Raw genomic sequence first — 11,179 nt, 5'->3', positions numbered from 1 at the left:
AGTGTATATGTCAGTGTTTGAGAGTGACTGTATGCATGTGAGTGTGTGTGTTAGACATGAACAGAGAAGGGAGATTACTTGAGAGGATAATTCCCAGCAGGAGGAGGAGGGGACAAGAGAGAGTAACAGCTTAGTGAGGTTAGCAAAACAGATGTCAAATGCATATGAAAATGTCATAATGAAACCCACTGTTTTATATAAGTAACATATTAACAAAATAGAGCTAGCTCTAATACTCTTGTAGGATATAAATATAAATGCTTAATTATTAACATAAATGCTTAAAAGCCTCTAAACCATAAGAAATAAAATAAGTAATTGTTTGTATTAACCAAATATAAATATCTACACAACATGTAAATGTCTGCATGCCTCTGTATTAAAAAAAAAAAAAGCAATCCAAATACACTGAGGGAAACAGACTGTGAAGGAAGCTGAGCCTTCTATTAGATATTAAGAACTATTATTTTCTTTTAAAATTTGTGTTCTACCATTTCTACTTTTATTTTAATTTTCTTCCTTTTCCATCATCTTTTGAAGGCAAATCTCTTAGTTAAAAACTGTAAAAACAAACTGGAATACCCAAAACATAATCCACACATCAAATGAGGTACGAAGAAAGGAGGAGTGGCCCCTTGTTCTGGAAAGACTCAGTGAAGCAGTATTCAGCAAAACCAGAACGGGGAAGTGAGAAGGGGTGGGTGGGAGGACAGGGGGAGAGAAGGGGGCTTACGGGACTTTCAGGGAGTGGGGGGCTAGAAAAGGGGAAATCATTTGAAATGTAAATAAAAAATATATCGAATAATAAAAAAATTTTAAAAAAAACTGTAAAAACAAACAGCTGTATTGAGGTCAGTCATGCTTTTCTGATTCATATGCAGGAGTAAACTGCTTGGTTTGAGGTAGATTGGAGATTTATAGCTTCAGCAGAAAACCTTTACTTCAGTGGAAACATTTTAAAATTGCAGAAATTGAGATATGAATATCATGCTAGAGAGAAGAGAGAGAGAGAGAGAGAGAGAGAGAGAGAGAGAGAGAGAGAGAGAGAGAGAACACAAAGATATAACTCTGTCATCTGCAAATTCTTTTGTAGTTTTTGTTTATGTACATATGGCTGGCTGATCTTCTATGCTCCTCTGTAACTAAGACAAGCTAGGGTTTCCTGCAGACCTCTACTATGTAGAGTCGTTCCTGGGCCAGCATCATCAGGCCCTCTGAGGCACACCAAGTGTCACTCCTCTGCAGTCTGCTCCGCTGCCTCTTAACCAACTCCTCAGGTGAGTCATGTTCCGGTTTAGTTTTGAGAAACATTCTTGTGAAAATTCAAAAGTCTTGTCTTCCCATTTCTCTCTAGGATCTTTACAGGCACATAGCCTGTGTGTGCTAAGTCTTGTATTTAAGGCAGTACAGACCCATTATCGAGGGGTTTAACTTGGGCCAGAGATGAGAGTTATCAGGACAGAAGTTTCAAAATAATGTGTAAGGCTTGATTTCAGTTATATAATTCAATAGTAAGAAATGAAACTGTTAAAGTTCTTAATTTTAAGAAATTAAACCCAGTTGCAATGTCATAGTCATAGTACTGAACTGAAAACATTGAGATGCCTATGTCATAAAAGGGATCTCATCTTCCTACCACATGATAACCTCAGCATAGCAGTTTGTGGGAAAGACCAGAAGATCAGGGCAAAACTGGAGGTGTTGGAGATTCTGAGAGACAGGCACAGCTTGGTTAGAAAGATTAAGCCCTGTGATGATGTTCCCTCCCAGCACAGAGAGCCCAGTGCTGAACCCACCTGGTGTTCAGCTAGTGAACCCTTGAATTACAGAGCAAGCTGCCATACCTGAGCTAAGAGGTAGCCCAAGCAGGAGTATTCCAAACACCCTGGGCACAGCCTCTTGACTGGGTGCCAAGGTTTCCTACCCTTTTCTGTAACCATTGACACATTACCAGCATATTCCATACCCTTGAGCAAGAGTTATTCTGAAATCTGATTATCCCAAAACAGGAGAACCAAGCAGAGGCCCTTGTGTGGTAAGTTCCCACAGAGTTACAGAGGAAGTGAGTCATGGCTGCTTGCATCATTAAAGTAAGGCGTGTGTAATATTTTAAAGGATTTATCCTAAGTGAATCTCCCCATTGCCATCTGCTCCGTTTTGGGTACAGGAAATATTACAAGCCCACTTTTGGATTGCCAGTTAACAGCTTTAAAAACATGCATCTTTTGTGGTGTGTGCAAATAAGTGGAGGAAATGGATGTTTTACAGACAATACTCAGAATATGGTTAAGTCACTCTCAGTCAAATTGGCCCAATTGCTACTATAATCCTAAAATATGTACGCTGCCTTTGAAACTTCAGTGTAACCCACAGATGTATGATACAGCACATAGATAACTGCCCACTGCAGACAACGCAGATGCTGAGGATAATGGCAGTGTGAATGAGCAGTGACAGCGATGTGATGCTCACTTATGATCTCTTTGCTTCTGTAAAAATTATCTTTCTGAGCTGGGCATGGTGGTACTTCAAAGGCAGAGGTAAGTTGACCTATTTGAGTTTGAGCAAGACTGGTCTACAGAATGAATTTCAGGACAGCCAGGGATACACAGCAAAACCCTGCCTCAAAATAAATAGATAGATAGATAGATAGATAGATAGATAGATAGATAGATAGATAGATAGATTGATAAAAAGTCTTTCTGATACACAACAGTGTATTTATATTTGTACCACACTTGCTTTCAAATAAATACCAGAATTTCACAGCTTTAAAGAACATTTTTCTGGGCCCTGAGGAGTATAAGAACTCCACAGGAAAACCAACAAAGTCAACTAACCTGGACCCTTGGGCTCTCCCAGAAACTGAGTCACTAACCCAAGAGTTACCCTGGCTGGACCTGGACCTAGAGCCATCCCCCCACGCCTTATGTAGCAGATGTGCAGCTCAGTTCCCATGTGGAGCCTAGGCTGTCCCTAAAGCTGTTGCCTGTCTGTGTAATCAGTTCCCCAACTCTGCTGCCTTGTCTAACCTCCATGGGAAAGGATGTGCCTAACCCTGCAGAGACTTCATGTGCCAGGATTGGGTGTGCCCAGGGGACACCCTCTCAGAGGACAAAGCGAGAAAAATGAGGGAGGGACTCTGTGAATGCGGAGGGAGGGCAGAGATCTGGGTATAAAATGAATAAGTGGGAAAAATAGTCTTCTGGGAAAAAGTGTCATGTATGCATACCTTGCTTCTGTAGAAAAGGAAAAGGCCTGTCTTTAACTGCCAGTTGTTCTACTTTTTGTGGGTATATCAACCTTTAAACAAAGAAGTTAAAAAAAAAAAGAAAGAAAAGAAAAATAGATATATGAAAGAAAAAAGAAAGTGATAAAAAAAAATCCCAATGGTGATAAATGTTCAAGTAAATAGTCTGGTTTATTTTTAAATGAATGTGTTGTCTCCTAACTTCTGAGTTCATTCCACGTCATGTCAATAAAAGGCTATAATATTAAAACTAAGTTAAGGAAATAACTAAGTATGTACACTTTGATTGTGTTTTGGGTAAATCGCCTGCCTGAATTTGAAATTCTGAAAAATCTGCTACTTTTGAATCAGTGATGAGCTGAACCAACTCTGTGTAGACTCAGGGAGCTCAGTCTCCACCGAGCCTTTGAGGAGTTCATGGATCTTGCAAATCACCTTGAAAGAACCCAGACAAGCCCTGACTGGAAGCAGCAGCACTGGCTGACTGTTCAGAGGCATTCTGCCCCCTGGTGGACAGCCCAGGGTTGCAGACGCTTCAGTCCCTTCCCACACCCCTCCCTTCCGAAAACTCCAGGAGAAGCTCCAGTTGAACACTGCTTACCTCCTCCACATCTATATGCATTTGGAGCAACAATTTCCTTTTATATAATATAAAAATTCTTGGCTTCCAAATAAGTCCTTCAGAGCTAAAATAGTTCTACGCATCATTGTTGGTTATGACTAAAAGAGGAAAGTGAAGTGGTGGGAAGGGGTGTGAATGTGTCCAGAGAAGGTGGAGTGGGGATGACAGACATTTACCTGTACAAGAGGGGAAAGAGGGCTTAAAGGGGAATGAAAGAAGGCCTTCAGAAACTGGATCTTTCTCACTGGCCTTCTAGCTACCGCAAACCATTTTGTGCCTTTGTACTTTGGACCAGGAATCACCAGTCAAGAGAGGTGGTTGCAGAAAACTGCTAATCTCAATTACTTCTAATTTAGCCAAGGTCTTCCCATTCCAGCTAGTCAAAACTTCTTCAATCTACACTCTCAGATAACCTTGATTTTCTACACTTCAATTAAAGAGCTTCCCTGTGAAGGAAGAAGCTGGAATAAATGACAAGAAGTGGAAAGATTTCCAAATCCCTCTCCCCTTCCAAAGTTCCCTTCCTGGCTCCAGAAGTGACCTTCCTGGCTCAACATCCCCTGAAGTCAGAAGCAAGTCTTCCTTCACTCACCTTCTCCTGTCTTTCCTTTTGTATTTTAGTCACCACACAGGAACCCGGAATCTTCAGATTCCAGGACACTCAGGAGGATCTCCTTTAAAAATGCTGATCTAGAGAACATTTTGACAGTAAATGGGACTTTCCTTCTTTACAGAGTACACAATCCCTTTCAAACTCTTTCCTACACACATAAGTTAACTCCCAGAACCATGGTGGTTCACGTCGGTCCATCACCCTGCCAACTGTCAGCAGTCCTCTCCTGAAGACTCAAACTTCAAAGCAGAGCCCCAGAATCAGGTAACCCAGTTTTCCCATAATAATAGAACTACTACTGAACACTTTTTGGAACACAAAAAGGACTTTTATTTCATCATTTACCTAATATTTTTTCCAATAACACATTTTCTGAGAGGTGAAATACCAAAGGCAATTTCAGACACAGAACTCCAACAAATACACAGTCTGAGACGTTACTGCTTGAGTGAGTTAGAGTCCTCTTGGTGCTTCCTGCTTAAAGAAGATAAAACTAAGATAATAGAGAGGAAAAGTGAACAGTATTGTTCTATAGGAAATTTGTTGAATTCCTTAAACATTCATTCCATGGGTGCAGGGTCCATTTTTTTTTAAAAAGGAAACTCTAAAGTTTCTACAAACACAAGACAATATTCGTAATTTTAGATGAGTATACATTCATATACTTGAGTGAAATTTTGTGCAATCAAACAATATGGAAAATGGTATTTTTTACCATAGTCAATGAAAATATAGTTTCATTTCTATGTAAGTTAAACATTTCCATCTCCCATGTTATGTTCTGCAAAGAAGACATGTGTCCAGTTTATGAAACAAACTGCTTATATGCAATAGGAACTGAAACGGAGTTTAACAGTCCTAACTGCATACCCCTGGGATGAATATACACCTTGCATAATCATGTGCAATGCTGGACGATGAACCTAGATCTCTTATCACTACAAAGGTTTGCAAGCTTCTATTTGATACACGATGCCCCAAATTCAGTCAGTTCAGCCAAATACTCAAGCAATAATTAAGGTGGGTGATTTACAAAATGGCAAACAACCCATTTGACTAAATCGACCATGTTTTGTTAACATAATGACACAATCATTGTAGATGCCCTATAAAGAAATCATTTGCAAGTGGCTATTTGTTTCCATTAATTTTCCCCTAAGGCTTTTAGAAATTGACTTAATTGCCTCTTAGGCCCCAAGAAAACACAGTTACATAAACAGAAGACCAACATAGTAACAATATAAAAAACAAATGCCATGCTCTATGTGCATTTCTCCATAGGAGAAATATCACAAAGCACAAACAAGAAGCTAGGGATCTAGCAGAAGAAACTATAGATCCCAGTCTATAGGATTATCTAATGCCTAAGATTTCATCCTACTCCAGTGTCAGGTATAATGTTGGTTGAAATTCCCTTTTTTACCTACAGTACATGTGAACTTTTGAATAGCATCTTGTCAAGAGTCATTACCCAATGTGAAGGTCTGCACAGTAGGCAAGCAGGATAATTCAGCTCACGACATCTATTGTCTGATGATCTGGACTGGGCAGCTTCACGCAGGGAGTGGATCCATTTTATCGAGACAACTTCCTTCTGCAGACAAAAGTCTCCAGTGCAGACAGCCTCTGAAGTAAGGACTGTGAATCTTCTTTGGCATATTTAAACATTCCACATACACATTTGTTTTTACAGGTAACCCTTCAGGACTGCTTCTTTTTATTAAGAAAGTGCATTTTTTTTCATCTCCTAGTATGTGAATTTACTGTATTGTGTACCCCCTAAAGTGAATCCAAAGTTACTAAGTGTTATTGAAACTTAGAAAAAGATATGCTTAAATTATTCCCAATGATGTTATAGTCACTGAAGTGGCAGGTCACTAACACATTTCCAAGGCTAGAAGGCTTGCCAGTTTCCTGGTTGTTTAGTAAGCCTGAGGTTTGGTTCTGTGAGTTATAAAGAAGACAGGTTTGCTTCCAGGCTCTCTCTCAGCTTTTCTAAATTTCTAAGGTGTAATTTTCCTAACTGTTCCTGCCCAAACTTCAATAGTAAGGACAAAACAAGCTGGAATCTCTCTCTCTCTCTCTCTCTCTCTCTCTCTCTCTCTCTCTCTCTCTCTCTCTCACACACACACACACACACACACACATACACAACACAGAGAGACACACACACACTTTAATAGTTTTGGGGGTTCTGGCTGCATTTTGAAGATTTCTGGACAGGGAAACCAGTTCTCTTGGTTACTTTATAAATTTGCACACAAAGGAATCACAGATGAGAGAGAGTGCAAATGATTATCAAAAATTATCTCATGCAGTTTTAAAGATTTTTTTTACAAGTCAAAAATATACATCCTCCTATTTCCCCCTTAATTCCTTAATCATATAAGAAAGTGCTTGTGTTTCTTCAGTCTCCTCCCAGCATCACGGAACTGGATAAGGAATAAATATACTTTCTCGTTAACCGTTTACAACTCTAATCCACTTTCTGAACTCCTCTGACAGACAGCAGCAGGTTGGGCCAAGAAACCCAGCCTATCCTCCATTGGTGGGGATTTAAGTGTGTAAAATGACTGGTACATGAGATTAGAAAACAAAGCAGCCTGCAGACTTTGGCACTAGCACACATCATGGTTTGAGTTGTTAGAGCTGTGGTTTGACGATCACTAAACAGGAATTAAAAAAATTAGAAATCTGCAGAAAACAAACCATCTTAGGTGTTGGTTCTCAGAGTAACACTCCCCTCCTCCCATGCCCACCCACCACCCCATATAATTTTTGATTGTAATAAAAATAGAGATCTTAGCATCAGAATTTTGCTCTTAACTCTTCAAGGTTGCTCTGTGCCATCCAAGCCACTTTCAGGGTTTTGAAGCACCAAATCCACAAGTCTCTCCAACCAAATTTAAATAAATAAATGAAGACTGAAGGATGCCAGCGAGTTTTAAACTTAAGCTGTAACACAGAGTTCTCCCCCAGATTACAGGGTATTAATTGTCTAGTTCAAGTACTGCCAGGCTGTATGTAGAGGTGTCCCAGACAGACATCAGACCACACCTACAAGGGCTACTGGCAACAACATCTGTGATACCAAACGGGGCAGAGATACCCATCCATCATCAATGTGAAAATGCTGCAACCTTTTGTGTGATTGGATGCTGGAGGATCTGTGCTGAGCCCGGACTTTACATGGAAGCTTTAGAGTAGTTTGCGCTGCTCCCTTTCCAGAGTGCTCTCTCAGCTCAGCCAGGCTTCTGCCGGGCCTCTGAGCATCCATTGCCCTTGCCCAGGACAGAGAGCCTTGCTTCCACCCAGTAACAGGGAAAGAAGATTTGACCTACCTGTGTAAAGACCCAACTTGGTCCCCAAAGGTCGCTTAGGCGACCCCACTGCCATTGACAAGTCAACCTGTGCACTTAAAGCGTATCAGTTTATGGAACGCTTGTTTGAAGTCCTCATTGGACATGGTGTAGATGATGGGGTTGATGAGGGAGTTAAGATAGCCTAGCCAATTGAAGAAGTCAAAAATGGCCATGTGAAACCAGCAGGCATCCTTGCAGATAGGCATCACCAGGGAGATGATGAAGAAGGGCAGCCAGCACACAATAAATGCTCCTAAAATGATCCCTAGGGTCTTGGTGGCTTTGCGCTCCCTAGCGGCCATGAGTTTCTTCTTTTCCAGCAGGGCGTCTGAGACTCGCACTTTGACTTGGTTCACATACACAGGAGACCCGGACTCACTGGGCACGTCCGGAGCCCGGGAGTTAATGGAGGTGACCGAGGACGTGGATCCTGGGGAATCTGTTATCAACTGGGCTCGGGTCAAGCGCTTGCCGGTCTTGTTGGGTGTCTGTTTCAAAATCCGAGAGCGGGCTTCCACATAGATGCGGCCATAGAGGGCGATGAGGAGCAGGGTGGGTAAATAGAAAGCGCCCACCGTGGAGTAGACCGTGTAGAGGACGTGGTCGGTATTCACAAAGCAGTCCAGCACCTCCTCCTCCGCTTTGGCTTGACGCCAGAAGAAGGGTGGCAGCGAAATAGAGATGGAGAAGACCCACACCAGCACGATCATGATGGCCGCCCTTTTGGGAGTCCTTTTAGCGGAATACTCCACCGCATCAGTGATGGCCCAGTAGCGGTCCAGGGCGATGACACAGAGATGCATGATGGAAGCAGTGCAACAGGTGATATCCGACGACAGCCAGAAGTCGCAGACCACCTGGCCTAGAGTCCAGCGTCCAGTGACCGTATACATGGTGCTGATGGGCATCACCAGGATGGACACGAGCAGGTCAGTGACTGCCAGAGAGGCGATCAGGTAGTTAGCTGGGGTATGCAGCTTCCGGGTCCGATACACTGTAGCGATTACAAAGGCGTTGGAGAGCGTGGTGGCCAAGGTGATGAGCGCCAACAAAGCAACCAGCAGGACTTTCCAGGGCAGGGCGATGGAGTCCTGGTAAATGTAGCCGTCGGCGCTGCAGTTGTGGGAGAGATTGGCGAGAGGTACCCCTGTCTGGGAGGCGGCGGGAGGCGGAGGGGCGCACTGAATACCCTGCTCCTCCATTGCTCTCCTCGTCCTGGCTGCGGAGCGCAGCTCTTGAACATGGAGCGGACCAGGGAAAGAACGGAGGACGGGAGGATCATGGAGACTATAGTCTTGTCTCCTTTGGCTAGCCAGTTCCGTGGGTTCCTCAGTAACTCCTCCGCCAGTGTTCTCAGCCCAAAGGAGAGGTCACAGGCGCGGCCACCAAGCCTGCGGGCGCGTCCCCTGCACTTCCAGTGCGCCAGGCGCTGCTGCCGCGTCTGCTAGCTCCTCTCCACGCCCCGTCTTCGCCTGGGTGATTAAAGCACTGGCCCACCCAGTTCAGCTTCTCTCAGGTTCCCTGGAGGCAAACAGTGGAGAAGGACTAAGTATCGCTTGAAGAGGAGTCTCGGGGTCTAGTGGGACCTCTTACCCCAATTGCTCAGATCTCAGCTTCTCCTAACCCGGACGCTCTGGAATCTGCAGACTCCACCCGCAGGAGTTTGCTAGCTGTGTAGACCAAAGCTTGCAGGCCAGTGCAGAGTCCTGGGCTTGCATCTCTACCCCGTGCCCCCCACCCCACCCCACCCCCAAGCCCAGAGCTCGGCCACTTTCTTTGGCCGCCGCCTGACTTGGGGACTGTGAAGTCTGTAAGCTAGCCGCACGGCGCCAGGAGCCGGAGCTCCGCACTCCCTCCCTTTTCACGCGCTGGCCACACCAGCGAGCTGCCCCGTTGAGACGCGGCCACCAGAGGGGAGACTCTGGAGCCCGAGCTGCGGCTGTTCCAGCCGCCCTGCAGCTGTCACGGCCTCCAGGGTTCCAGCAGCGCCGCTGGGAGCCATGCCGTGGGGCGCACGGGGCTGGGGCACCTGGAGCTGCACACCGGGAGGGGGCAGGTGTCTGGGGGAGCGGGAGGAACCCGGTGTGCGCCAGCACGGGAGCTGAGTGTGAGCCTCAGAGCCGGTGGGGCTCCTTTTATATTATCTGGGTCCAGCCTGGTCCGGCTGTGCAACTCGTGCAGTGCGGCGAGAGCAGATGCGGGCAGCAAAGCACCTTCCCTTCTGCTCTCTCCCCCTCCCCTCCCTCTTTTCCTCCCGCCCAGATCCAGTCCTTGCTACAGAATCTCCCGCAGGGTCCTACCGCCCTCTCTCGCAGATTTCTTCACCTTGTCCCTTCTCCCGACCCTGAAACTTGGAGTCGCCTTTCAAGCGGGGACTGGGAAATGGGATGTCCTGTTCTAGCCTCTGAGAGCTTTGGGTCTTTGCGCTCCGCAGTCAACCCACGCCCTTAGTCGCTGCCACAGACTTAGTGCGGGCGTCCGGGTCTAGGCTTCCGCCTACCACCACCTCCCTCTTTTCCTGGTGGTTGGTGGTAGGTGGAGCAAGCCCCAATATCTGAAGTCTCCCTTCTGGAATCTAACCCCACACCGAGGGCCACACCCAGTTTAGGAGGCGCCAGTGATGCTTCCTTAGAAGGAAACAGCCAATATGTGCATGTTATACTTCACGCCTGGGGCTTTGAGACATCTTTGACTCTTAGTACATTAAAAACACAATTTCCCTATCTACATTTAGAAAATTGTGCTTGTCATTCAATCCTCCCCTTTAACTTTGTGAGTCAACGGGAGAAAAGCTGTCTGCAAGATGTAAAACAGTGTCATAAAGAGAAGCGAAATTAAACCTTCTACCCCATCCTCCCGCCCTAGTGGCTCCGCAGCTCAGCGCCCGAGTTTTCAGGAAGAAGTTCTTCCTCGCAGCCCGTTCAGGAAAGGCAAAATAAAGGGGCTTCTGAGCCATCACAACTGCAGTCACGACTCTCGCTCCTTTGACCTCGGCAAAAGGATAGAGATTCTGCCATAGGGGGCGGTAAGCATAGCGGCTCAGTCTCCAAACTCCGAGCAGTTGCCCTATCCTTGGTTTTTCCGAGCTGAACAGAAACAAATACAGGGTCCATTTACTAATCAAAGGTTTAAAGTAAAAGGTAATGTATTCTCCCTGTCTTAAGGACTAAGAGGTCCCCACTAGAATTCCCGCGTTGGTATGTAGAGTGGATCTAATAAGAACCTCGGTATAATTGAAATCATCAGGTTCTTTGCAAGTGTGTTTTTAAAGACTCAAATCATTCCATCCCAGAGCTCAGCCAGGATCATCTGCTCTATTGGCCATCCAGTTT

At 45.0% G+C, this 11,179-nt stretch overlaps 1 protein-coding gene across 1 annotated transcript; it reads right to left on the bottom strand.

The window, feature by feature from the left end:
• Positions 1-7,827: 7,827 nt before the first annotated feature.
• On the bottom strand, positions 7,828-9,049 carry Htr1b (5-hydroxytryptamine receptor 1B). Its single transcript, XM_052189311.1, has one exon. The coding sequence runs from the start codon at positions 9,047-9,049 to the stop codon at positions 7,889-7,891; it is 1,161 nt and encodes a 386-aa protein (XP_052045271.1). The 3' UTR covers positions 7,828-7,888.
• Between the last annotated feature and the right edge of the window lie 2,130 nt (positions 9,050-11,179).

The sequence above is a fragment of the Apodemus sylvaticus genome, chromosome 7, assembly GCF_947179515.1.
Source record: "Apodemus sylvaticus chromosome 7, mApoSyl1.1, whole genome shotgun sequence".
In the NCBI taxonomy this organism is placed as follows: Eukaryota; Metazoa; Chordata; class Mammalia; order Rodentia; family Muridae; genus Apodemus; species Apodemus sylvaticus.
This window is presented reverse-complemented; position numbering and strand designations above follow the sequence as displayed.